The 27,538-nt window shown below is 52.5% G+C and overlaps 2 protein-coding genes and 1 long non-coding RNA gene across 5 annotated transcripts in view; 2 read left to right on the forward strand and 1 right to left on the reverse strand.

The window, feature by feature from the left end:
- LOC120391638 overlaps positions 1 to 18,738 on the reverse strand; it is a 31,889-nt gene extending 13,151 nt beyond the window's left edge. For both annotated transcript variants that reach the window (XR_005591423.1, XR_005591422.1), the window contains exons 1-2: positions 18,369 to 18,738; positions 13,550 to 13,716 (exon numbers count right to left, since the gene is read on the reverse strand). This is a non-coding gene — a long non-coding RNA (uncharacterized LOC120391638). The remainder of the gene's footprint in view (positions 1 to 13,549; positions 13,717 to 18,368) is intronic.
- A 596-nt stretch (positions 18,739 to 19,334) lies between these two features.
- On the forward strand, positions 19,335 to 26,398 carry NDUFA13 (NADH:ubiquinone oxidoreductase subunit A13). Its single transcript, XM_039515510.1, has 5 exons — positions 19,335 to 19,523; positions 20,021 to 20,099; positions 20,387 to 20,458; positions 21,640 to 21,709; positions 26,151 to 26,398. The coding sequence occupies exons 1-5, from the start codon at positions 19,427 to 19,429 to the stop codon at positions 26,268 to 26,270; spliced, it is 438 nt and encodes a 145-aa protein (XP_039371444.1). The 5' UTR covers positions 19,335 to 19,426; the 3' UTR covers positions 26,271 to 26,398.
- Positions 21,792 to 27,538, forward strand: part of YJEFN3 (YjeF N-terminal domain containing 3) — a 56,832-nt gene continuing 51,085 nt past the window's right edge. For both annotated transcript variants that reach the window (XM_039515505.1, XM_039515504.1), the window contains exon 1: positions 21,792 to 22,778. The gene's annotated coding sequence lies outside the window, so the exon portion shown is untranslated. The remainder of the gene's footprint in view (positions 22,779 to 27,538) is intronic.

Genomic DNA, 27,538 nt, shown 5'->3' on the forward strand with positions numbered 1-27,538 from the left:
ACAGCACACTAACAACCAGGGTGGATAAAAATCAATGACTTTTTTTAAATCTGATTTTTTAATTTAAATCAGATTTTTTTATGTTTTTCCCCTCAAAAAAATATTTTATCTAAAGATAGCTGCATTATAGCTCAAAGAGATCTCATCATGAATAGGGCTTATAAATTCTACATCTATAGTATCAGACAATATTTTCATGTAATGTTTAAGAAAAAATTTGTAAATGAGTTCCAATAGTTCATGGATTAGGGACCCAATTTTATGGGGTTCCACAGGCTTCTATATAGATTTAGGTTAATCTTTCTATCTACCCAATGGGTAGATACCATCAGAAATGCTTAATTTTGCAGTTCTCAAACTGTGGATTTCTGTCTCCAGAGGTAACATGCTTATTAACAGCAAAGATGTTTAAGTAAATAATATCTAGAGGTGAGAAATAACAGACCTCAACTCTATTGTCCCTCTGCAGATTTGTGTACACAGAATCAATCCCTTACCTCTCTAGAAGTGCAAAGTTTCAAAAAGATAGAATAGAAGATTGCTGGGGACAAAATAGATCTGGACAAGGAGAAGTCTGGAGATAAATGTGAGAAGGGGAGGGGGGGATATATCCTTGTTTTGTTAAAATATTACGTTTTCTGTTGAAGAAAAAATCCCAAATACTTAACATTGTTGTTTTTAGTTAAATAAAACAATTTAAATGTCTGTCTGGTGGTGATCTCCTCCTAGTACAGCAGGGCAAGAAAATCCTCCAAATAGTAATGATTAACCTGTTGAATTGGAGATAGTTCACCTCCCAGTGACTTCCTAAATATCTGCTTCAATTACCTTTGGTAAATGAAATAACCAAACAATCCTTCATTTTCTGATAGAGCTGTAAAACTAATCTGAAAAGTTTTCAAAATCCCTTTAAAAATGTGTAGAGTGTACCTTCTAAAAATGAAACCTACATCTATCTCTGAGTTGTGAAGAATGTGTATTAAGGTTGTAACAACCAACAAGAATCGATTTAATCATGGTTTTCTACATAAAACTGCATCCTTCCTGACGTGATTTAAATCAAATCCACCCTGCAATTCTATAAGTAAAACGCATCTCTAGTCAATGCTACGTATCACTTTCTTTTGGATGCCTATACATGTTTTCCCCCACCTTCCTCTCAGTGCCTCATCTGTTAAATTTTGATGAGACCAAACTCTGCTAATGCCATAGACAGGTGGGCTGGATAGCATTACAGCAGGACTTGGAATAGTTTAAATGTTGTATTCACATTAGAAATTACAGCCTACTATTTCTTAGTATCAAAACTTTTCCAATTATGTGCTGTTCGTTTAAACACCTCAAAAAAATCCCAAACCATAAATCCAAAAAATAGGAAAAAGTAAAGTGGGAAAAATCCCAATTTCCTGGGGTGGGGGGAACTTTTTTTTACAAGCTTGAACAAGAACTTTAACTATGGATTTTTGACCTGATTCTTCTTTCTGGCTGAGCTCAGTTCAGCCAGAAAGTGGAGTTGTGAATGGTAGGGAAATGACTGTCATTTTCATACTGCCCAAATTCTGGAGGCAGCAGGGAGTGAGAGACATCGGAAGATCCAGAATACCGGGTACTCTAGCCACATCCACTGCTTCTCCCTGGTCTGCTCCTACACTCTGGGGGCTGTGAGGCAGATCTGTCAGCCCTATGTCTGGGGTACCCTCCTTTATGCCATTGGTATTCCCAAGAGGTCAGTCCCACTGCTGCTCAGTTCTCATCCACTGCAGCAAAACACAGAATGGTGATTTTTGGGGGGTGGCAGATGCTCTGTTGCATTTTATTTGGAGAAAGTCCTGCTTTGAAAGAAGGGAATAAGCCATTCAGTTCCTGCTTTAGAATCAAAGCCGTAATTTAAACCAAAAAGCCCCCAACTTCTGTGAAATTATTTCAGGTCCATTCAGACTTTTGACTGAGCTAGAAGTGAAGTCTCTAAACACAACTCGGATATGCTCCTGAAGTGGCCTTGTCTCCTTGCTCATAGATGAATTCACTTCTTTATTCCAGGGGTCTTTCCCCGTCCCTTCTTGCAGCCCAGAGCAGCTATTGGAAGCCATTTCCTTGAGACTGAGATCAGCTGCCTCTTGATCTGGAGAAGATACAAGCTGGAATGTGCATCACTTCACTGCACATATAATCCTCTGAAAGAGCTGGGTTATGCTATGCAGCAAGCCTATTTGCAGGGACAGCGCAACCCATTAGGCAACCTAGGCGGGCGCCTAGCACACTAACATTTGGGGGCTGACGGCAGCAGCCGGATCTTCGGCCACCCCAGTTGTCGGCAGCATTTCAGGGGCGGGACCTTCCGCTGCCTAGGGCGGCAAAAAAGCTGGCGGGGCTCCTGCCCATTTGATGGGGAATAGAGGACCTAAATGGATGCTCTGAAAACCATCCAGCAGATGTACTCAGTGGCTTTTCCTACCTGGATCTCTGCTACTAAACACCTGTAACTGTGTCTCACCCGACACTTCTCAGATTTACCGTCTGTCAAGCCTTTCTCATGAGTCTTGCTTCGGACATGCAGAGTGACTTACAAAGGCAAAATTAATCTGGATACATCCAGAGTAATATCAAATCTCTTCATGAAGACTGATGTAGACTAGCCAACAGTGCCAAAGTCTTGGAAAACTTTCAGTTCTTGGAACAGGAAGAGGTTGAGGAGACTGACGTGCACTTTTGGATGTTGCTTTCCACACCACTCTGGATCAGGTCTTCCCAATAGCTGAGATTTCTGTGTCTGGACAAGATTATCCCCAGGGAAAGTTTTGTTCAGACAGTACGTTCCACCTACTGGCACCTCACCTTATTACCAAGACTTCATCTCAGGGAGGCCTACAATGATGCTTGTTTTCCAACTAGCCAGAGACCGGTCTTGTTCTCTCCAGAGATGCCTCAGCCCACTAAGGAAAGTTATTTACTTGCTGCCACAGTAATAATTTATCTGAGTGTCACTCTCAAAACTGGACAGCAGTTAAGGAGTGTGACAAAGTGGGACTGTTCTTAATGTTTTCTCTGAATACTGTGTGGGTGCCTCAGTTTCTGGCCGACCCTCTGCCCGGGCCCTTCCCCTCCCCCTACCCCGCAAGGGGATGCTAAAGGTGAACAAAGAGATCAGGTGACCTCCTGGCCCGGGAAAGGAACTCAGCAGAGAAGGAGGGGCTGGAGGGGGTGTCAGTCTGGAGCTGGCTGGGGATGAGGAGTGAGGGCAGACGTGGCGGTCTGGCTCACTGCCCCCCAGAATGGACCCGGCCGAGGGGTCCTGTTCTCTGTACCTACAAGCTCTGTTTTAGACCCTGTTCCTGTCATCGAATAAACCTCTGTGTTACTGGCTGGCTGAGAGTCACGTCTGCCTGCGAAGTGGGGGTGCAGGACCCTGTGGCTTCCCCAGGACCCCACCTGGGCAGACCCGCTGTGGGAAGCGTACGGAGGGGTAGAGGATGCTGAATGCTCCAAGGTCAGACCCAGGAAGGTGGAAGCCATGTGAACTACTTGCCCTGAAGACAGTCTGCTCCGAGGGAAGAGACGACTTCACCAGAGTCCTGCCTGGCTTCATAGGGAGCAGTTCCAGAGCAGCAGCCAGGGACTCCGTGACGAGGAGGAAAATGGAAGAATTTGTTCAACACACGGTGAAAGCCTGTGGTCGCCTTGCCTCCCCGTCCCGTATGCAATTTCCTCAACTTGTACTTTCTCCCTTGACCTTTCTTTACGCTAGGGGCTGTAGATAATCTCGAGGGCTGTGCAGACAGATTCCTCCTCCTCCTCCTCTTCCAGAGCTGGTGAAGCTGCCTCGCGTCTCACGGAATGTGGTCAGAGCCGTGCTACGGTAGTAACGGAGTCCTTTGCTAGGCTCCAGGGAAGCAGGTCACAAATCTCTGCTAAAATATCTCTTGCAGGCAAAGAGGCTTCTTCCACCTCATTAGGAATCTGATCCGTGGAGTGAAGTCGTGGAAGGTGGGAACATATGAAGCTGGCCGGCAGGAATAGCAGCCTGAGCCAGTTTACAAGCATCAGGAAGATCAGATTATATCAATGAGCAGAGGTGGGAAAAGCCCTGAGGTGTGTCCATCCTTCGGAAGCTGTGGGCATCTGCATGATCTCCCTCCTAAACCTTGACTTAGTTCGCAGGTGAAACTGCCACCCTCCAAAGGGTTAAACCCAGTGCAATCATCCTTCCAAAGTTATCATGTGGGGTGGGGCATTGCTCTGAGTTACAGAATTCAGCCAATGGCAATGACAGGCCTTTTGATGCCACCACCCCACGTGCAGCAGTCTGGGCAGCACTTAAAAAGGCTGAGCTGCTCCAGAGGCAATTTAAAGAGGGGGTGGGGGAAGGAGGCTGAATTGCTCTGTGTAGCCCATGCAACAGCAAACCAGGCCCAGCTCAGAGATCAGGTTTGTGACCCCACCAGAGCCCCTGGGTGGAATCCTCGTTCCACGGCACTTGCCTCTTTTATTCTGTCTGTTGCTGTGGCTGCAGGCGGCCCAGGGAGGCCCCCTGTTAAAAGGTGATGTGGTAGGAATCGGTTGGGAGTGGCGGGCAGCCCTCCGTGAAGCCTGCCTCTGAGAGCGGGACACTTGCAGGCTGGCTTGGTTGGAGCAATCCAGTGTGTTTCCGCCAAAGCATTAACAGGATTTCAGCTCGGCAGCCCTCTCCCCTCACTTCCGGTCCTCTAGCCAGACCATCCCAAGCTCCAGGAAGCTGAGGCAGGGCACGCAGGGTGAGTGGAGTGTTGTCACCTGCCCCCCAGGGAAACTTTGACAGACCAAATGCAACTTTTTTGTATAGTAGGTTTTAAAACCTCCTTAAAAACAAGAAGTTTATGCACCCAACTGCTCTTTAGTTGGGATTCTGCAGGGGCGTAACCTGTACGTGCCAAGGTAAGTTCTGTTAGGAAACTGCTTAAAATGCCTCATATCACAGCTCATTTACCCTTCCCCAAGGGCCCTGTTCTCCTCCCAGCACAAACAAGAGGTTTCTGCCTATTGTAAAAACACTCCACCAGCCAGCCTGGATGCTAAACACACAGCCAGCCTCCCTTCTCCATCCCGCGGGACAGCTTGCAGGAGGAAGAGGTCCTTCACGCCAGGGGATAGTGCAATTGTTGCTTTAGATTTCCACAATGCCCCACCAGCTACTTAGAGCTGCTACTGGCATCTCTTTGGACACAGCGACTCCAGCATTTTTCAATCTTGTGAACAGTTGGCTTGGTGCCAAAGATCTTAGCCTGATGCTGCTGCCATGCAAGAACAGGTCAGGATTGCATCAGCTGCCCCTACAGAAAGTTGGTGGAGACTCTTACCTTCCTTCAGGCACGGCGCAGCCTAAGATATTTACCTGTAAAGCCAAGGGGATTCCTAGTCCTGCCCCTGGGCCAGTACTGAGCAAGCAGAACAGTCCGACTCGTGACCCCTTTCCCACAGCAAGCCTCTGAGGGTGCCCCCCTTATAAATGCTGGCTGCAAAGCAGGGTTTGGGGTACAGGCTGACAGCTTGCCGCCCCCCCATAATAATCTTGTGACCCTGTTTGAGAGCCCCTGAAGCAGAAGTTGCCCCATGACACTTTACGTGGATTGTGTAAAAATGAAGCTGTGAGCTAGATCCAGGAACGCACTAACTCTTCACTCCCTAAGTGGCCTTTCCTGTATTCACCACAGTGGTGTCCAAGTCGGTACCGAGACACCTTGGAAGAGCAAGCAGGGAGACAAGCTCCCAGGCCTGGCCTCCCCTGAGCATTTCCCTAACCCGCTTGGCAGGTTTCAGACCTGATGCACAGGAATTGTGGTTAGGGCGTTCGCGAGGTCTAGCTTCTATTCCAAGCTCTCCCACAGCCTGCGTGAGACCTTGGGCAAGTCACTTGGTTACTCATCTCCAGAAATGAGGCTAACAACCCTACTTACATTGTCAGCTTTTCCGAGCAGAGGCTTGGATGTGTGGTGTCTTGCAAACTGGGTCTTCTCACTGGAGCCTCCAGGAATTACCGCTCTCCAGACACGTGCTGTGTACATTCTCACAGGGACCGTAAGGTCAAACTGCTGGTCAAGACCTAGCTAGGATAACTGTCCTTGCGAGTGGAATGGGATCGAATGCTGAGCTGCTGCTTAGTAAGGAGGCATCTTCCTTAAACTTACAGCCAGCGTCTCACTCCATGTACAATAATTGCACTAAATGGTGCTGCTTTTTTAATGAGGAGGAAATGTCAGAGGATCAAGAGTTTTACGAAGTAATTTTTAAGGAATTACTTCTGAAAAGCAAAATACCGTTTTCCCCTTTTCAACACAGTAGCCCAGTTTAAAATCTGTTAGAACTGGACAAGCACTCCCCTGTAGGTGGGGTTGCAGAGATTCCTACTGCTTGCAGCAAGTCAGAAAAAAAGACGAGTTTCCTTCTCCTTTGCCTACGCATAAGGAGGGAAATTAACCCTACTTTAGAGGGCCCAGAATACAGCTAAAGCCCTGTTTAAACCCCTTGTACTGGCCTCTGCCCAGGGATAAATTTAACCTAGGGTGTACATAATTAACCATGTGTAACCCAAATTATCCTTAATTCAACAGTTATTTAGAGGAGGGAGCTGAGTCTGGCCTCCAGTTTGTGGCTAGTTACAAGTACATTTGATAAACACACGGACTGTTTACACCCAAACACCCTGCCCTGTCTCTGATAATAGCCTTGTTTGTAAAGCATGTAGGATTCTGTAAATGCGGGAGTAGCAATGAGCTGGCTGGAGAACTGAGTGAGGGCTAATGGCCTTGGGCCGTGCTGGGGAGCCTGTTCGAATGGATGCATTCATCTCCTACAATGCAGAAATGGAACACGTGCTTATGGAAACTCGCTCGTGATGTTCAGCCATGTGACCACCGTCTGAACTCATGGCTTCTAGCAAGCAGGATGCTCCCCTGCGCCCCTGCTGAGGGCTAGCTCTGGGCTTTACACAGGCCGTGTGGAACACTCTTCCAAAGAGAACATTCTAGGACTAAACCCTCCAGAACTGGAGCCAACTTTAAAAACAAAAAAAACAAAAAAAACCCTGTTGCGCTGTAGCGAAACTCCTCCCAGCTTCGCTCCCCCGTGTATTTAGGATCTGAAGGTTACCAAACTGAATTTAGTTTTCAATTCCTCCCCTGGGAGTCAGCCCCAGTTCATCGGCTCCATCTTGTAACAGAAACACTATTTCAAGATGGGTGTTGAAAACCTAATTTAAAAACAGCTTGAAAGGTGGTAACTCCCGCAGGCAGTGGTCCTAATAGCTCAACAGCTATGCTTCCCAGTCCGGTCTGGAACGTCCCTGCGGGAGGGCAGAAGTCCTAATGTGCTCTGAATGTTAGCCTGGTTGTCACCCATTGCACTGATGCAAAATCACCAAGGTACAGGACTGTGCACTGGGGCCTCTGGCATGGGCAGCATAGACCTGCAAAACATCTGTGGGGCCTGCCAAAATCTCTGGGCAGTTGATAGCCCCTTTGCCCGTTCGGCAGGTGGAAAGGTGCTGCAGTGCAATGGGTTCACACAGCTGGAACAAGGGGGCAGTACTCTGACCCATATTATCACCAATGCTAATGAAAGAGCCCAGCTCCACTTTCGGCTCTGAGGCTGAGTGGCTGGGCTGGAAGGCTGCAGCTCAAAAGATGGGTTTGGTTTTTGCGTTTTCTTCCTGGAGCAAACTTGGGAAATCATTGAGGCTGGAAAAGCACGGAAGGCCGTGTCTTCCAAAGCCCCTGCTCGGAGCAGAACTGCACTTTGAGTGAATTAACGCTGTCAAAGTAGCTGTCCTCAACGGAGAAGGGCAAATGCAACAGCATCAAAGATGACTTGCTTTGGTAAAGGAGCCTTTTCCCTTTGAATGAGCAGATTAACCAACCTCTCTGCTTTCTGTCCGTCTCTTCCTCTTAGCCGTCGTTCTGTGCAAACAATACTCTCAAGAGACCTAGGGTCTAACTGCGGTACTGCCAGCCCCAAATGTTCAGAAATTGTGAGTCAGGCTCACCAGAAATAATGAGATTGTGTAAAAATAACAGGTTATTGCCTGCCACCTTTTTGAGCCTTTAGGGTGCACCAGGGTTACATTTTGAAGCTTTCTCCGCAGCCAGGAGGGCTGGAAACTTACTTTTTCTTTAAGAATGAAGGCTGAAATCATCACACATCCCCTTGACTCCAGGAGCTGGGGCTTTAACGAAAACAACCACGTGACTCATGCCAAAATCCTGGGAATTGGCAGCAGTGTCATTGTTTTCAGAAAACCCGAGTCGCCACCAAACACCATGTAGGGGTGTAGGAGAGCAGGGTCGTGGCAGTGGCAGCCTGGCTTTCGCCAGGATCCCATCACAAAAGTCAAGTCTCCATGGGGGTGCAGAAAACACTCACCCTCCATAAGAAATTTCCTCCTGCTACCGGGTCTGCTGTGGTCACACAGCGTTTCTTCCTCCACTGACTCTTAGTTCCCTGCCTGGACCATAAACCACCACCTCTGCACTGGAGCTGGCTAATGCCAGGCTTGCAGTGCCCTCCTCTTCACACCTTAGCTCTGGAGAGCTGCCCAGCGGGACACACAATCTGCTTCTGGCTTGCTGTGGGTTTGGCTGGGGTGGGAGACCAAATTAAGGACCCAGCTCCTGACTGTGTGTGGCATGGCTGCAAGGTTACGCTCTGTGCAAGGCAGGCAAAGGTCCTGTTGTGGTGACTAGTTCCTTTCCTCTCCCCACCCCCACTCTTTAGCCTCTCTGAGCTCTATCAGGAGCTAGGGTTGCCTTATATCACCTCCTCACTCAGGCTGAGTAGGAAAACAAAGGGAATGGGCGATGGCAAAGTAGCATTTAATGACTTAACCCCCTCAGGGTAGCTGCAGGTTGTTTACTGAAGCTTCCCTCCAAGGGAAACCGCCAAAGTCCCAAAGCCAGCCTGTGTTCAGCCTCCAACCCAGAAACCAACGGGCCCTTGAAAACTACCAAGGGGCCCCACAGGAAATGCGAGTGCCAAGGTAGGAATCAAGCTGGTGCCGCTGCGTCTTGCTACCCCCTGCCTGGAGTGCCTGAGTCAAGGTTCCAGAGAGGAACCTCTGTTGCAGGAATGAAGCGATGTGGGTACAGAACTTGCAGCAGCGCAAGGAGGCTGAGCCCAGGGGCTTCATTAACCTAGACCTATGGGGCAATGCCACTGGGTCTGCACAAATGAGACCGAAGAAGAATTTGGCCTTACCTACAGCATCTTCCTTACTGAGAACATGCCTTAAGAACCCAGCTTGACTCTCAGCTTTCATGGGCAGACAGAGGTGCTGGCACTTACAAAAATATCTACTTGTAAACTGAGCAAGTCGAATCTGGAATCACCAGGCTGCAATTCTCATGGAACCTCCTTTGAATCACGCTTTCAAGCAGGACTGCCGTTTGGCTTTGATTCTCCCCAGCCATGTGAAGGAACTTCTACCACTGTCCTCCAACTTCTCAGAAGAATACTGGACCTAGTATTGGCAGCAACAATTGAAACCAGGCCAGCAAAGGGCAATTGAGGTGTTTACGCAGGTCCCATAAAAATCAGGGGCTACTGAAGTTCTTTGTCATGGCTTGATGTTTTTTTGTTTTTTTTTCAGTCTCAGGCACAAAGTCGTGCATTCACAATAAGCCAACACGTGGGCATTTCATAACTTATTTTTAGTCCTTTCATTGCCCTTCACTGAGGACACAATTCTTAGGTTGTTTGCAACGTCCTCTAGGGAAGAGTGAAGGGGGCCAGGTGCAAGGGTTGCTCTTGGTATCTCTTTCTCTGCAGTCAATAGGTCAGACTCCTCGCCTTGTACCTGGTCCAGGGGCTTGTATACTAGCCTAAGGCTTGGAAAAATCCATGTTCAATTTCCTGGTCCACCACACCCTTCCTGGGTCATCTTGGGCAAGTCATTCCCTGAATTCAGTTGGTTCCAGGTCCAGTGGTCCCTCCCGCAAGGCTGGGGGAGAGGACTTTAGACACGACTTCAGTGGCCTCACTCCAGTTTGATGCCGGTGGTAGTACGAGCAGAATCAAAATCATTTGGCCTGATTCTCAATGAGGCTGTTCAGCGCTGGGGTCAGTGGGTAAGTGGTGGGGGGAGAGGTGTTAAGTCACCTGTGTGTTCCCTGCATTCTGGGGCTGGGCAGGGCTGTGCCTGCTGCACCCTGTCTCAGGTCCGCACACACCTCTCCTGCCCTTGATTGGAGATTTTCCATTAGCAGTATCCGGTCGGCCTGTGCATGCATCCACCCCACCTTCGGGCTGTGCTCTCGGTATATAGGGCTGCTTCTCAAATGCCTCTGCCTGAGACAGAGCCCTCGCCTGCCTGTACCACCTGTGAGCCTAGGAAGCAGCGGGTAGCCACCGGGCACTGCCTCTAGTAGTGCCCTGATTTCCCAGCTGGGCCAAGGGGCCAGGAGCAGGGCTGGCACAGAGCTCTTAAGCTTGCTCTGGATGAGCTGAAGGGAGTCTCAGGTAGGGGGCTGCTGAGGGCCTTATCTCCCCTTTTACAGTGTTAGAGTGCGATCAAAGAGCCTTCGTGCTAGTGCCAACTGGGCCTGTTATTTCCTATATTGGACTGAATCAAAGCAGTTCCTCCGCTCTAGGCCTACTGCACGTTTTCTTGTTAACTATGAATGGCGCCCTAGATGCTGGGAGCCCAGATCCGTTCCTCTGATGTGATTCTGGTCTGTGAACTTCTTCTCCTGATTGCCTCTCTCCACCCCAAAGATCCTGCTGTTGCTTTTCTGTTTTACTGTGAGCCCTGGACAGGGGCTGGCATTGACTCGGGGTGGGTGGGGGGTATTCCAAAGGTAGGGAGCAGGGAAACCATACCTGAGCATTAGACAAAGAAAAATGACTTCCTGGTTCTCAGCTGCTGGTATAACAGGGCTGCTGGTAGTTCCTGACCGAACACTGTAACTTACAGCAGCTATTAAACTAAAACACGACTCAAGCCCCTGTCAGCTCACCAGTGAATCATTAACTGGAGCTGCCTCCCCTGGAGTGAACCATTTGCAAGTGGCCCCTGCTTGGGGGCTGGTTGGTCTCATCCTATTGCACGGTGAGGGAATTGTACATCCAGTTCAGGGAACACACTGTGCCCGGCCTGTTCTGCCAGGGAGCTGAAGGCTACTTGCCTGGCCTAGAGCATTCTCCCAGGCAAACTGGACCAGGTTCAATTCCCTGGCTCTGCCACTGACTCCCTGGGCAGGCTTGGGCAAATCACTTAACCTCTCTGGGTTTCTATTTGCTGCCACTACCTGGCCAGGGCAGTGAGGCTACACTCATTGATGGGAGGTGCTCATGTTCCCTGGGGTGGGGGTGGGGAATAAGGACTAAGGTTTTCCTGAGCCAATATCAATATATAACCACCTGCTGGCTGTAAACTTCTCCTTTACCTGAATTCCTGCATGGGGCTTTTCCACACTGAGGCCGTCTAGTAAAAGAAAAACGTCTTAGCTAGCAGCCCTGAGCACTGTGTCCTCCCCGAGGGCTGGGACGGGGAGTCCCTGCTGTAGGGTTTTTATATGGACAGATTCTCAGCGCTTTCCTCTTTGCTGCAGCAAGGAGAAAATGAGCTGGGCTAGTAGCAGCTCTAAGCTGGAGGAGCAGCAAGTTGATTCAGCCTGGAAAGCCTCGTGGTGCTGCCACTGAGTTTAGGAGTGAGGCCTGAGTTCTTGGCTGGATTTCAGTCCTTGCTTCCGGTGTTGTTCAGAGCTTGGCCCAGCGTACGTCAGCGTCCTGCTCTGCCAATGCACCTCAATCCGGAGTGGCAGCCTCATGGTTATTCCAGCTCTGGGCCTCCACCCCCAGTGCTGCCACCTGATCTCGCTCCTAAGCAGGATCCTAGCTCCTGCTAGGCCGTCCCCTTGCCCCTTCTCTTCCAGCCCGAGGCAGGTCCTAGGCTAGCGATGGGGGCTGACGTGCACTACGCTCGTGCCACTCGTGACCTAGGAGGCTCAGGACAGTGAGTGGGGCTGACGTCCTCTGGGCACAGCAAGCCCACAATGCGAGTGACTGTCGCCCTGGGTGTAACGGGGGAGTCTTAGAACCAGGCTTCCTGCTCTCGCCGGCAGGGGGTGGTGGTGAGGGTCCCCCTTGCTTCTGCCCGTGGCTGCCTGAGCAACGGATGTGAGCCAGGCAGCGCCATCGGAGTCACTGCGGCGGGTTGGAGGCCTTGCTCCTGCCCTCGCCCCTCCCTGCCCGAGGTTACCCTAGGGCAGCAGCGGAAGGGTGGGGCTGAGCTGCAGCCATTTTGTTGAACTGCTGCTCTCTCGTCCTTCCATTTTCCTGTACTTCAGCCAAGAGGGCAGGCCCAGCGGAGCCACCCCGGGCTCTGCACAGCATGTGACTCCGTGGGGCTCCCAGGCTCTGCCGCCTGCCTCTCCCTCTCCCAGCTACAGTTTCAGACAGGGCTAAGCCTTTACCCTCCCCCACTTTTCCCAACACTCCCTCCCGCACCCGGGAAATAGTCGAGGCGGCTGCTTGCTTGTGCAACGTCACCGAAGGGGAAGAAAACCACAGGCGCCCACAACCCCTCGCCCTGCCCCACCCTGGAGCTGCAGCCCAGGAGTGCTGTAGGAATCAAGCACACAAAAGTCCTTTGCAATCATGCTGCCAGTTCTCCCCATGCTCCCCCCTCCCAAAGCCACAGCCAGGACTGAAACACAGAGCCTGCCACGGGGAGAAAGCCAGAGCCACTAGCGCCAGCTGAGGAATGACCCTCCAGGGAACCTCCTGCAGATTAAGCCAATAAATCATTTTGGGCTCCAGTCCGGGCTCTCTGCACCGCTCTTCCAGCCAGTGGATAAACGCAGGAGAGGGCCAGGCAGGTCGCACCACCCCCACATCGGGCCCAGCGGCACCAGGGAGGAGGCAGGCTCTGGGCAAGGGCCAGTGTGGCCCAGTAGGAGAGGGTGAAAGCTAGCGCTTAACCCTTTGGCTGCTGCGAGTATGGGGGCCTATGCTCGCCCGCCCCTTTTGAAAACCCTCCTTTGGCTGCCAGGCTGGAACACGCCGGCAGTGCAAGTGTTAACGCTCCGGCAGGGCAGTGACACAGATTAGCTGTCACCTGTGAAATGGGGGCAGGGGGGTGGGAGAAGCGGCATCTATAAAATCTCAGCCAGGCACATGGGGCCTAGCACAATGCAGGGGGGATGCTGTAAGGGTGGGGGGTGGGGGAAAAGGGCGTAACTGGAGCCCTGTGGCCTTGGGGGGGGGTTGAAACCCTGCTGAGCTGGGTGAGCTCAGCCTGCCCCCTAGCGGAGGCTGGCTCCCATTGCAGCATGGGCACAGACTTGGCCCTGCTCCAAGAAGCCGGGGAGGGGGCATCTCCCAGCACTGCCTGCCCTGCTGAGCCCTGGCTGGTGTCGTGTGGGTTTTAAGTGCGTGCTTTGTCTCCAGGACCGCCGAGGGGCTGGCGGCAAGGGGCCCTCTGGCTGGCTGGGGAATGTGGGGAGTAGGAGAGAACCCACGTCTCCCTGGGCGAAGCCAGGGCCGCAGCCTGCAGGGAAGGAGCCGTGCTGCATGTCTGAGATACCTGCTCCTGTCTGCTACGCCAGATCTTGGTCCGACCATCTGCAACGTCGTTAAGTCCGCGGCAGCTGAGCGATGATGAGCCCTGATTAGAGCTAAGCCACGAGTGACCTTGCTCTGAAACGATCCCCAGCTTAGGAAGCAGCAGGGAGCTCGGTGACCCAGAAGGACCTTTTATAAAATAAAAATAATCAACCCGGAGCCAGTAATTGTGTTAATGATTCCCGCCCCGCACCTGTCCTTCCAGGCCTGGGCTCTGGCTCAGTGCTCTGGCCCCCACCGAAGGACGAGTGTGACCCTCCAATTGGGGGGTTCTAGGCCTCCCGGGGCCGCCGGTCAGGCTGCAGGTGCTCAAGGGCCTCAGCTGCTCTAGCCCTGAGTAGGGGGCACGGGGCAACATAAGGGCTGTTGACTCCTCTTCCCTTGGGTTGCAGGGCAATGCTGCCCAGCACTGCCTGTCACTGCCCCTGACTGAGGCCTGACAGCTCAGGGACCCAGGGCTCAGGGAGCTTCACGGGGAGGTTGCTGTTCAAAGCCAGCCCAGGTTAGCAGGGACCTGTCTGACGGGTTCAGTGCCGTGTTAAATGCCAATTACAGTGGCCCCTAAGTGCCCTACATGCTGATTTAATTGGCACCCAGTGGCTCCTCTTTCCCAGATGCCGGAGGTTTCCCCCTCTTCTGCTCTCCTTCTCAACCACCCTCTCCTCCTTCCCTTCCTCCCCTCGTCGCTCTGCCCAGATCCCCGGTGCAGTCCGGTGAGGGAAGGCCTGCAGCTTGACCCAAAAGTGGCCAGGGGCCAGAGGGGGCTCAGTCTCGTCTCCTGTGGCAAGGAGTTCCGCACCTCGGCAACTGCTGGTGAGAAGACTTGGGCTTCTCGAGCTGCACCATCCCCTGCAGCCAGGCTGCGGCTGAGGTCGCTGGCTCAGAGAGCCAGGGCTTTGAATTCAGCCGGGAAGGGAAGGGGAAGGAGGGCTGTGGAGGGAGGGCTGGTTGCATAAGCCCCTGTTATTCTTCCAGCGGGTGGCACACCACAAGGCCCGTGCTGGAGCAGAAAGGGTGCAAGGAGACAGCTTGCCCAGCTCTTGCCCTAGTGGGGCCAGGAGCGATGAACGAGATGCTGGAGGCAGGTTACCTTGACCTTGCAGCGTACCCCCCCCCACCTCAGGGCTGGCAGCATCTCGGCAAGTATCTCCCCCCATCCCCACAGCCATTTGGATCAAGCTGCAGCCAGCTGCCCCTCAGCCCTGTCTCGCTGGCCTTGGAATGTCTTGGTGGTCATGGAGGCTGCTGCCCGGCTGCCAGTGCCAGTCGAGTCTTTGTGTTCTCACGACCACTGTGGATGCCGAAGAAGATGAGCCAACATTTTGCAACCTGTGGGACGCTGCTGGGGAGGAACAGCGTGCAGGGCCGGCTCTACCATTTTTGCCACCCCAAGCAAAAAAAAAAAGCCACTTGGACAACTGCCCCAACTGCTGAAGCAAAAAAATGCCGCCCCTTAGCATGTGCCGCCCCAGGCACGTGTGTTCTCTGCTGGTGCCTCTTTAATTCTGCTCCTGCACAGAGAGAGGCAAGCTGTGCAAAGAGTAACATCTGCCTTGGCCAGCTCAGCCTGGCTCCTCCCCTCCGGCAAGGATAGTCCCGCCTGCCACCAGCTCCCACTGGTTTGGCCAGGTCAAAGTTCCTTGCAGGCTCATTGCTGAGAGCTGCTGGCTTCAACCCCTAGGCAGGGGGGGTCGGGCACCAGTTTTGACCACCCTTGTGCTTTACACAAGGTGCTCACTCCTCCCCTAAGCTGTCTGACAGGTTCACTATTGCATTATTAGAATGGTGGCAGGTTTCAGAGCGGCAGCCATGTTAGTCTGTATCAGCAAAAACAAGGAGGAGTCCTCGTGGCACCTTAGAGACTAACAAACTTATTTGGGCATCAGCTTCCGTGGGTTAGAACCCACTTCATCAGATGCCTGGAGTGGAAAATACAGGAGCAGGTATAAATACATGAAAAGATCCACTCCAGGCATCTGATGAAGTGGGTTTTAGCCCACGGAAGCTGATGCCCAAATAAATTTGTTAGTCTCTAAGGTGCCACAAGGACCCCTCGTTGTTTTTGCTATTATTAGAATGGTTCATTAATACTCCTTTGCCCTTTGCTAGAGCTTGTCAGCTGGGGAACTCAGGAACTTGATGTGTGTTATTAGACCCATTCTACAAATGGGGAAACTGAGGCCACCGAGTGGTTAACGGGATCCACCTGAGATCACACAGTGAGGCAGGAGCAGATCCAGGAGTCCTGTCTCCCAGTCTTCCTGCTGTAGCCCTCAATTCCCGCCCCAGGCTGGCAGCAGAATCCAGCAGTCTTGATCCCTGGTCTCATTGCTCTAAGCACCTGCCAGCACTTCCTGCCCGCCCGTGAGCTACTGCTTTACGTTTAAAGTGCTGCCAGGAATAACACGGTGGCAAATTGTCAAGAACAGGTAAGTCTACATTGTGTGATAAATTTAACTCCAAAGCAGCAAAAAGTCCTGTTCTGACACTGTCATCGCTCCTGGTACCGCTGGCATTTCAAGGGCCGGGGGCAGCTGGTAGATGTGACCCCGCTCTGGCCATTTCTCCGCTGTACCAGGAACTTAAATTCACACCCAGGTTTTTCTGCTTGGCAGAAGCTTTACCAGGCCCTGTCCAATCTGCCTACATAGCACCTGTGCACACGAAGCCTCCTCCCTGCCAGGAGGAGCCAGAGCAGGAGGGCTGGCTCCGAGTATCTGCCCTTACAAAACCTCCAATTTAGGACAGTCTCCTCCCTCGCTGTGGGGCTTGTAAGCTGTACCAAACAAAACCCGGTATCAGCTGACGGCTCTGGGCCATCGCTACATTCCTTGGGGACACAACAGTTCCCTTTATTCCAGCGAGGTGACAGCAAGGCTCACCTGGAACCTACAGGGTCAACCTCTTTATAACATTAAAATCCCAGGCTTCCAAATCAGTTTTCTCTTCACAGCAATATCAACGTCATCAACCAGCTCCCGCCGCGTTATACAAACCTACACCATTTGCCTGCTGCTGAAATGCAGCCACCTCTGGTGCTGAACACAGCAGTTCTTTAAACCTGGGGCGCAATGGTGCCCAGTCGATCCCTGTGCAGAGGGGCCCCATCATGTGCAGGGGGAGAAGGATCCAGGGTCAGCCACATCTGCTGCACCCTTCCTGCACAGAGCACAGAGAGGGTGGTCTCTAGGATCTGTGCATAATGAGGGTCATGCATCGTCCCTCCCCGCACCCCAAGAGACAGGCTGTTCACCCTCTCTTTTAACCCTTTTTTGCCATTCCCCTTAGAGGAGCCATGGCCCCTCTGTGACTCCTTCATTCCCTCCCCTTCCCTGGTGAGTTGCTAGGGCTCCTATACCTCCCTTGGGAAGCCAGGGGTTTTTAACACCCACTAGAAGCACTAGGTACTGCAGTGCCTTTGAGCTTGTATACAGCAGGCCAAGGCAATGAGTGCATAGACACTGCCCTCCTGCCCACCCACCAGCTCTGCTGCCCTGTACATGTACCCACCCCCCACCCCCCCCGCTGAGAACGCGCCACGAGACAGGAGGGAGGCTGCTGTGGCTCCTGCTGGTTTTATTTAGCCAAGCTTCCGGACTGGTGTGCAACCGAGGGTCGGAAAAGCACAACTACCCAGAACACACCATCTGCAAGGAACCTCGTCACCCCTGGCCTAGCAAGGGAGCCCGCTCAAATGCTCTTTTCAAAATCCAGGGGCATTTCAGTGCCAAGGGTCCCCTGCAATAATAGTGAGGCAGGGGCGCCCTCTGGTGCCAGGAAAAGAACAATCGGCGGCGCCGCTGGCTGAGTTGCACAGATCGCTGTAACCCTGCACAGCGCGGTTAGCCTAGGGGTTCTCAACCTTTGTCTCTCTGAGCCCCCCCGACATACATAAAGACTCCATGGCCCACCTGTGGCACAACATCTGGTTTTCTGCATATAAAAGCCACAGCTGGCATTAAGGGGTAGCAAGCGGGGCAACTGCCCGGGGCCCCAAACCACAGGAGGCACCAAGACGCTTCTGCTTCAGCCCCAGGTGACAGGGCTCAGGGCTCCCGGCTTCAGCCCTCTGTCCTGGGCCCCGGCGAGTCTAACACTGGTGCTGTTTGGCAACTGCCCTGAAACCTTCCCACGGCCACCCAGGGGGCCCCAGACCCCTGGCTGAGAACCACTGGAAAGCACCTGAGTGAGTTCAGCTTCCTTTTGTTATTTCTTGCAGACCAGGGGTCCCCAACATGGTGCCCATTGGTGCCATGGCACCCGCCAGGGCATCTAAGTGCGCCCGCGTACTGCCCGGCGGACAAGCATCCGCCAAAATGCCGCCGACAAGCTGCATCATCCAGAGGTGTTGCCGCCAAAATGCCGATATTTCAGCGGCGACGCCTATTGACGTTGCCGTTTGTCAGCGAAATTTCAGTGGATACTCGTCTGCCACCACGGTCCTCTGTGGCTCGTCGTCTGGCGCCTGCCAGCCAAAAAACGGTTGGGGACCATTGTTGCTGACAGTTCTATGCACTGTAGAGACCAAAACTCAGTGGCTCAGCTCAGGCCTAGGCACAGAAGGTGGCCCCGTTCAGGCCACCATGCAGCTGACGCTCAAACTGGCATTTTGGGCTTATAGACAAGTACTGTGTGGAACCAAAGAACTGCCTAGGGCTGTATCAAAACCGACTCAGCGGTCAATGGAGAAAGCCCATCTAGCCGGAGCGTGACGTAACCACCCAATAACATTCTGTTAAACCAGCCTAGTAAAACAGAGAAAGGTGGTAACTTCTACTTACAGTTGGGTTCGCAGGCCATCCCACTGCAGGGATCTAATCCTCAATTACGTTTTATAGGACAGATTAAAAACAAAGGTAGGTGATAATTTTCTATTCCATTCTCTAGGGCTTTTCCACTAAGGGGTTGTTGAGCCCTATTAATTATCCTGCCCAAGCAATGGACATGTTCCCGGCCTTGCCCGCTGATCACTGTTAGTGTGGAAAGCAGGACAAAAAGCTAGAGCTGGGACTTCATTCTGAAAGTGGAAAGGGCTGGGCTCCTTGCATGTCCAGCTCTGGGAGGGGAGTGGGGACTAGTGGTTAGAGCGGGGGAGGGGCCGGACTCCTGGGTTCTCGCCCTGGCTCTGGGAGGGGAGTGGGGGCTAGTGGTTAGAGCAGGGGAGGGGCCGGACTCCTGGGTTCTCTCCCTGGCTCTGGGAGGGGAGTGGGGGCTAGTGGTTAGAGCGGGAGGGGCCGGACTCCTGGGTTCTCGCCTGGCTCTGGGAGGAGTGGGGCTGGTGGTTAGTGCGGGGGAGGGGCCGGACTCCTGGGTTCTCTCCCTGGCTCTGGGAGGGGAGTGGGGGCTAGTGGTTAGAGCGGGGGAGGGGCCGGACTCCTGGGTTCTCGCCCTGGCTCTGGGAGGGGAGTGGGGGCTAGTGGTTAGAGCGGGGGAGGGGCCGGACTCCTGGGTTCTCTCCCTGGCTCTGGGAGGGGAGTGGGGGCTAGTGGTTAGAGCGGGGGAGGGGCCGGACTCCTGGGTTCTCGCCCTGGCTCTGGGAGGGGAGTGGGGGCTGGTGGTTAGAGCGGGGGAGGGGCCTGGCTTCTGCTGCTGCTGTTTGTAGCCAACGCAGCGGCCGGGTCGGGGAAGGCGGGACTCGAACCGCCGCAGACTCGTGGGCGGGAGGTGCGAGGCCGGTGGCGCCGCAGGCCCTTTAAGGCGGAGGAGCCCGCCGCTGCAGCGGTCACGTGACGAGACGGCACGTCCCCAATATGGCGGCAGCGCAGCGTCCCTTCGTCACTTCCGGGTGAGCGTGGTGACGTGCGCGCTGTGACGTGCGCCTGCGCGGCTGGGGGCGAGGATGGCGGCGCTGGTGAAGGTGAAGCAGGACTTGCCCCCCTCGGGGGGCTACGGGCCCATCGACTACAAGCGGAACCTGCCCCGCCGGGGGCTCTCGGGTCAGTGCGGGGGGGCCCCGCCCCTCGTTCTCCGTCCCCTGCCCCCCCCGCCTCTCTCCTCCCCCCCGGGGCTGTCACCGCCCCTGCCCCGCTCTCCATCCCCGGCCCCGGGGCTGTCACCGGCCCCTCCCCGCTCTCTCCTCCCCCCCCCCCCGGGGCTGTCACCGCCCCTCCCCGCTCTCCATCCCCGGCCCCCGGGGCTGTCACCGCCCCCCGCTCTCTGTCCCCTGCCCCCACCCGGGGCTGTTACTGCCCCTCCCCCATCTCCCTCCACTTCCAGGCTCTTACTAGCTTGCTCCTCTCCACACACACTCCTGATCCCCTCCCCCTAGGCTGTTACTGCCCTGCCCCCATCGTCGCCCCCTACTTCGGGGCAGTTATCACAGCTTTTTATGGGGCGCTGCCGTTCAAGGAGACTCTGCTTGCAGGGGGCTGAGAGGTTAAAGGGAAGCTCTGACCCAGGACAGCCCAGTTAATCTCCCTTTTTCTTATGGTAGGTTATAGCCTGTTTTCCATTGGCATTGCCAGCCTGCTCCTGGGTTACTACAACCTGGTCAAGTGGAACAGAGAGAGGAGGTAAATGTCTGTTTGGCAGCTGTGTGTTCTTCCCCGGTGTGCTGTACAAAGCAGGGAAGGAAGGAAGGAGCTAGCGTTCGCAGGCTGACGGAGTGGTTCTCCTGTATTTGCATAGTATGATGATGTATTGCAGAAGGTTGGGAGTTCTGGCTGATGAGCTTGTGACAACTGAGCTGTGTAGTAATCTAGTGCTCTTAGTACAGGCGTTTTTGAAATGAAGATACAGAAATGGTCCTTTGGAGTCTCAGATAAGAAATCCACTCTTCAAACCTTATCTTTGGTACCAGGCGCCTGCAGATTGAGGATATGGAAACCCGTATCGCTTTGTTTCCCCTTCTGCAAGCAGAGTCAGATCGAAGGTAAGTTCATCCCCACGCTGAGGCTGATCGTTTGGATTCAGGGTTCCTGTCTCCACAGTGCTGCCACATTTACCTGCCTTGCTCACTCTTTGCTTTGGGGAGGGCCTTGGTGGGACTAACAGCCTTGTCATGGAGGGTAAGATCTTGCAGTTGCTGGGCCACTGTCATGCCCCTACTAGCTATTGTATAAAGACCCAGGGATACCTCAATATCCTGAACAGCTGTTTGCTGTGCTGCTGCTGATGTCCCGGTATTTGTAAGAGCTGCAGGCTCCACCCCCTCCATGGGGCAATGCTGTCCTTTTTTTGCACCCAAAGAAGCATGCAGGACTGGTTCTGTCTCACTCTGCATGGTGGGACTGGAGCTGCTGATTGATGAGCTGTGAGGGAAGCTTCTGTCCCAGAAGACTCAGCAGATGAACCTAAGGGGGTGGCCTAGCTTGTTCCCCTTCCATCACCTGGCCGAACTACTGGCCGTGAGTGGCATGTGTTTGAGGGGATTGGGGTAGCAGCGAGTGAGCAGGCTGCCCAGAGCTGACTAGAAATGCCAAAGCTGGTGCATAACATGAGCTCATTAATTTTGCTTCTATGTTGTATCTGTTCCCCCCCACCCCCAATATTCTGTTTTGTCTCTTATACTGGAAGCCCTTTAAGGCAGAGCCCAGTCTGTGTAAGGCCCCTAGCACTCTGGATGCTGACGAAAGACCTGTGCCAGCCTGGTACCCTAGTGGGTCCCTGCATGTGAATCCTTTGTAGCCCTGCAAGGGTCCTTCTTCCGTTGAAGGAATCACTGTTAACTGAGACAAGCACCGCTTCGTCTCTCCAAAGGGTGTTGATGAGTCCATTGCTTTGCAAGGCCTGAGAGTGCTTCAGACCGCATGTGGAAACTGCTTCAGGAGCAAAATCTTTGACTGCAAAAACAGTATCTCTTTGTAGCGTGAGGCCTGCTATGCCAGGATTCTGTGCCCTATGAAAGGTGAACCTGATTGTCATCTGTAGAGATGTTGGTTAAGGCTCCCCCAGTTGCCAGTGCTAACTTCACTGGGTGTTTGTATGACAGCCCAATAGCCTCTGAAACAAACTTTAGGGCTGGCAGGGTCAGTAAAGATTGTCTAGTCTGGCTCCTGCATGGTGCAGGGAAGAGACTTCTGATCCAGACACAGGCTTTTCTTTCTGTTTAAGGACCCTGCAGCTCTTACGGGAGAATCTTGAGGAGGAGGCCAAAATCATGGAAGGTGTTCCTGGGTGGAAGGTTTGTACCTTGCAATGCTAGTAGCAGAGGGCAAGGGGGAGTAACATACAGTCTGGGGATGGAGGGTGGGGTGGGAGAAAAGCTGGTGGATGTTACTGACACCAGATCATTAGCGTTTCTGGCAATAGTGCAGCAGGACATGGCTTGTAATGAGTATCCCAAAGGCCACTTATAACCAGTGATATAAATTAATCATTCAAGAGGCTGGTTCAATCTACCTTTTGGTTTTCTCAGCAGGCTCAGATAATGTGTTTATGAAGGAAGGCATTAATGCCAGGTGGCCACCTAAGGGGAGGGTATGAATGAGAGCATGCACAGCTGATACCGAGCAGGGTGGGATCAACACTTCATCCTAGTCATGCTGGGTTGCATTGGAGTCCTGGTTCATAGGACAGGAGTGAGTGTGATTAGAGGAAAAGTGGCGTTCTGTGTAGGGAAAGACTGGCATGTTCTGTGAGCCTACAGGGGAAATTGATTGCGGTATGTTAATGGCCTGAGGGGATGTTTGCAGGACATACAGGGTCTCAGCCTTGCGATGGTCACTGCTGTTTGAGACACCTGCTAAATTTTTATCTGGGGAGCTCAAACTGAAGTCCTGTTTATCCCTGGAGCAGCTACAGTGAATTTTTCTTCAAATGTGTGTCCCTATGAGTGCTCCACGGTAGGATGCGCGTGCACGCATGTGCTCTCCACCAGAGAATGCAGAGCGGTGTCTTTGGGCTGCACCTGCGCAGAGCAGCACCTCATGCCTCCAAATAACGGTATATAAGAAGGCACAGGCCCGCTGCCACTCAGTTCCTTCGCAACTGCCTGCGGCTCGAGGTAGAGCCATTGCATGTCTGCTAATTCTCAGCTTCCCACATTTCTTAACCTAGCTAGTCTCTTAGTTTATCCTTTGCTTTGTTGTTTTATTTCTTTTTAGTCTTAACTCAGCCTGTTTTTGGTCTAGGATCTCTCTGGGCTATGTGGAAGACCCCGGGTTTTAAGCTCTACCAGGTGGCTTTTCCCTGAAGTTATGGGCATTTTGAGCTGCCTCCACTGCCTCAGAGACGTCCCATCAAAGTATAAGGTCTGTGTGGGATTTAAAGGCATGTCTTGGAAGGATAGAGGCTAGACTGAAGCTCCTAATTAAGTGCTCGCTAGCTCCAGCGAGAGCTGCTTCACCAGCCTGTACATTGGCCTCAGTATTCCAGGCTGCTCCTGTGGCTGTTGGCAGCTTCAGCAGCACCTTTTAAGCAGGACTTTTAAGAAGAAGAAACCTTTTTACTAGGAAGAGGGGTAGGTCACCCTATAAATCCCACTCTAAGGATACCTCACATTCCTTGGGGGGTACAGCTGATGCTCCATCTGGTGCCAGCTCCAAGCTGCCAGTACTGCACGGAAAGCAGCCTGTGGAGAATAGACAGCACAGGGATCTACCTTGTACCAACTGACACCTACCTTGTACCATCTGACACCTCTTGGCATCAAGATGCACACAGGGCTCTTATTCACGCTCCGGTACCATTGTTTTCCCTGCACCCGAACTCTGAGGTCAAAGAAGTTCATCAACAAGCCTCTCCATTACCAGGCTCACCACCTCAGCGTTGGCATTCCCCGATACAGCTCAGACTCCTGCAACTGCAATCCTCCCGGACTGAACCGCAATCAGACCTCCAATCTTCAGTACTGGCACCTATGTCTGATGTACCAACCAGAAAGACCCCAATACCCACAAGTAGCACATCACTCGCAAGCACTGTAGGAAACTTCCCTGTCTCTCTCTCCCCCTCCCCCCCAACAGTATCTTATACTCCTTCAGCACTGGGAAGCAACCAAGAACAGGAGGACCCATAGATGGAGGAAAACTCATCCCCAACAGCAAAGTCCTCTTCAGCCCCAGATAAGGCAGTATTTTCCCCCCCCCACACACACACACACCCTGTCTCCTCGGGGGGTCAATCAGTTCTAGAGTCCATTTGGCACTAGCCCTATTTCAGTCTCTGGGCCTTCTTATCAATCAGAAGACGTCTGTATTGAGCCCAGTTCGAAGAATAGACTTAATCGTGCTAGGCTTACTGTCTCCTGGAAGAGATTCTCCACTCTGTCTTGTCTAATCGCGATGATATAACACAGACTGCAAATAACTCAAGAAACTGAGTACAATTCTTGGGCCACATGTTGGCTTCCACCTTCGTGATGCCTCATGTGAAACTGGACCTCAGATGCCTTCAGATGAGGTTACGGTCTGTGTTTGCTCCCCAGTGCATCACAGTTCCTCAGAAAATTCTGGACTCTCTCAGGTAGGGGAAGAACCCACTGAGGTTCTGTGTGGAAACCCCATTCTCACGTCCCTCCCGCTCTCAAAGATCCTCACAACAGACACTTCTCTTTGGGGATGCGGGGTTCACCTCCAAGGGGATCCAGCCCAGGACAAGTAGCCTGCACAAGAGGTCACGCTCCACATCAGCGTTCTGGAGCCAACAGCAGTTCAATATGCTTGTCAAAACTTCCTTTGCACCACACAGGGCCACTCAGTCAGGGTAATGTGGGACAACAGGACAGCAGTGTATTATAACAACTGACGGAGTGGAGCAGGATCACAGTCCTTGTGCACGGAGTCGCTAAAGCTGTGGAACTGGCACATTTCCCATTAGAACGATGAGATTTTTGTCTGCAGCTGTATTCCAGAAGCCTGGAAGACTCCCTGAGCAGGAACTTCCATGAGGATCACAAATGGGAGCTCAATGATTCTATCATTCGTAGCCTCTGCCAGACCTGGGGTGTTCCAGAAGCCGACCTCTGCCAGCCCAGACAATGCAATGTCATCTTTTCTGCTCCAAGGGAGGCTACAGCTACAGCTCATTGGGAGCTGCCCTAATAACATCATGACCCTGTACCCTACTGTATGCTTGTCTCAAAACCCTCCTCAAACCGCATCCGAGCTAGAGTTATCCTTGTAGCGCCATCCTGGCCAAGGCAATTTGTGGTACTTGAACCTCCTCCGCCTCCACTCTGACAATGCCTTTCTGACTTCCCATCGGGAAGGATCACAGAACTCTGGGACCCCGATCCCTCCCGACTCCTCCCTGAACCCCGAGAACGTAGTTCCTGGATGGTTCTCAAGCATAGCGCTAACTTGTGTGAATAAGGTCCAGTTGGTTCTCCTGCCTAGCAGGAAATCTAGTACCCCCAAAATGTACCTTCAGAAATGGAAACGCTTTAATTTCTGGTATTCTCTTCACTCTTCTCATACCTCAGAGGTTCCATTCTCCAAGATCCTAGGCTACCGGTTGGATTTAAAGAGACTGGGTCTTTCACTGGACTCACTCGTAGTGCTGTGACAGCCTTCCACTCACCCGCTGAGGGCTCCTCTGTTTTTCCCCACCTCTCTATGGCCAGATTCCTCAAGAGCTTAGACAACTTGTTTCTCCTTGTAGGGAACCTGGCTCCCCACTGGGACCTGCATTTGGTTCTCAGGACCCAGAGGATTTTCCCCCCCCACCCCTCCCGGCGACTTGCTTCCTCCTAGTCATTATGTCAGCTAGATGAATGGGAGAGCTTGGTGCACTGAAGGCAGACCTGCCATTTACTTCCTTCTGTAGAGATATGGCTACACTGTGTTCCCATCCTCGCCTCTTTCTGAAGATCTCTTTGGAAAGCCACATTAATGAAGAGATCCGCCTACCCAAAGCCTCATGCCTCCAGACAGGAGACTAGCCTATGTGCACTAGATGCCAGAAGGGTCCTTGCCTTCTATCTTGACAGGACTAAGACTTTCCAGCTCTCTCCTAGGCTATTTGTATCATTTTCAGAGAGGATGAAGGGACAATCTATTTCTACCCAAAGACAGTCAAAAGACTGTCAAAATGGGCTCTGGGTGGCATTTTAACTTAGAATCTGCTCGGGTGCATGCAGTCCCCTCCTAGAGTGACAGCACATTCCAGTAGAGCTCAGTCCACAGCTGTAGCTCTACTGAAAGGCGTTCTCGTAACAGAAACCTGTAGGGCTGCACCTTGGTCTTCCCTCTATACCTTTGCCAAGCATTATGCCATCTCACCAGCTTCCGGGGATGATGCAGTCCTCTGAAGCGGCTTGGATTTGCCTCCTCACTGAGTTGCTGCTTGGGAGTCTCCTCTGGTGGATCCCCCAGCGGGACACGTACTCCAAGATGGAGAATTTACCTCCTTGTGGTAACTTGAGTGCTTGGAGGTGTGTTATGGGTGCTGCACCTCCTGCCCCCTTCCCCTCTGCAGTGCAGGCTCTGCTTTGTGCTCAAGATGAAACTGAGTGGCAGCAAGTCCACACCTCCTCTTATGCCCTCATTTGGCAGCATGAGGTGCCACTGCACAGACACAGACCCCCGGACACTGCTCTGCATTGTCTGGGTGAGGGCACGGGTGCAGGGAGCCTGCAGTGGCGTACTCGTAGGGAGCTGCAGTAACTAGCTCTTTCTCTCTAGGTGGGGGAGTCTGTATTCCACACTGACCGCTGGGTTCCTCCAACATCAGATGAGCTCTATTACCTCAGGCCTATGAGTGAGCAGAACAACGCGAAGTTTGGCTTGCAGTCTTATGTCTGAAGCTTGGCCAGGACTCTCCCCAGCCCGCTGGTTCCTCCAATTCTTGCACTGGTAGCATTATCTCTGTCAGATGCAATGCTCAAAGGCTATGTGTTCCAAGTGTGTGACATTAAACAGTCTGGTGGAAATGTGTGTGTGTGCATTTATTTTCTAAACAGCTGTCTGCGCTTCTTCCTGGGCTCTTCATCCTTGGCACGAAGCCTCCTGCTGTAACAGGCTGTCCTGGTGCCGCGCTCCCAGCGCTGTCCAGCCCCATTAGCTACCTTTGCCTTCAATTAGGTATCTCTTGGGGATAGGAGATGTGGAGGAAGGATGATGGGCATGTGTTTAAGCCACTGGGCTGGGACTCAGAAAAGCTGGATTCATTTCCCCAGTGACCTTGTGGCTAGCTCCTGAATCTGCCCCCTATGTTCCCTGTCTGTAAAGTGTGGATGGGGAGGCAGATAATTCTTCCTTTTCTGGGCTGGCCTATTTAAAGTGCAGTCTCTTTGGGGTTCTCTCTCTAAGGGTCTTGGTAGTGTTCAGCATCTTGGGCTCCCATCCCCACACAATCAGGGCCTCATGATCCTGCTTAGTGAGAGATAATGTGAGAACTATTGACACACGCCCACACACACACCCCTTCTGCCCTTGGGGATCCCAGGTCTTGTTTTCAGTAGCTCAGTCTTCCCAGCTCCTACAGGGGAGAAGGTCACATTTCCAGTGTCAGAAAAGATCAGTCAAATCCCAAGTATGTTCATTTCTTCCATATGCTTTAAAAACCCAGCACTTTTCTGTCCTAAGGCTCAGTATGGCCAATCTTAGCCACTTCACCGGAGGGAGGAAATGAAAATTGCTGTGCTACTGCAAATCTCTATCTGCCAGTGTAAGGGGCAATTTTATGTAGCTGAACTAATCTCAACAGACGTCAGTGCAGGCCCCAAAATGAGCAATTCTCTATGTAGCTGATGCCAAGAATCCTTGTCTAGGGGCTGGGGTGTAGCTTGTGTGATGGGTCTGGATCCTGCTGGCAGGTTGGAAAGAAGCTGGCTCAGCTGATACTGAATTTACTGTATTTCTTTGAATTAAGCCATTCTTGTATTGCCCGGTGGCACCTTCTCTTAAGGGGCTTCAGAAGCTTTTTTAAAGCAACTTTAAAATGCGGGTACGGGAAGACTATCATGCACTGGTGCTAGCCTGTGCAACTCACTGCTACAAGCCAGAAGCCAAGAGATTAGCGTTGATTGGACATTAACTTGGGATCTTTTTATCTCAATAGCTACAGCTTT

Source organism: Mauremys reevesii, linkage group 26, assembly GCF_016161935.1.
Source record: "Mauremys reevesii isolate NIE-2019 linkage group 26, ASM1616193v1, whole genome shotgun sequence".
In the NCBI taxonomy this organism is placed as follows: domain Eukaryota; kingdom Metazoa; phylum Chordata; order Testudines; family Geoemydidae; genus Mauremys; species Mauremys reevesii.

Coding starts and splice junctions, on each gene's coding strand:
- NDUFA13 (XM_039515510.1), top strand. CDS start 19,427: ATGGCGGCGCTGGTGAAGGTGAAGCAGGACTTGCCCCCCTCGGGGGGC. Junction 19,524..20,020: donor GCCCCGCCGGGGGCTCTCGG/GTCAGTGCGGGG, acceptor TTCTTATGGTAG/GTTATAGCCTGTTTTCCATT. Junction 21,710..26,150: donor AAGGTGTTCCTGGGTGGAAG/GTTTGTACCTTG, acceptor CTTTCTCTCTAG/GTGGGGGAGTCTGTATTCCA.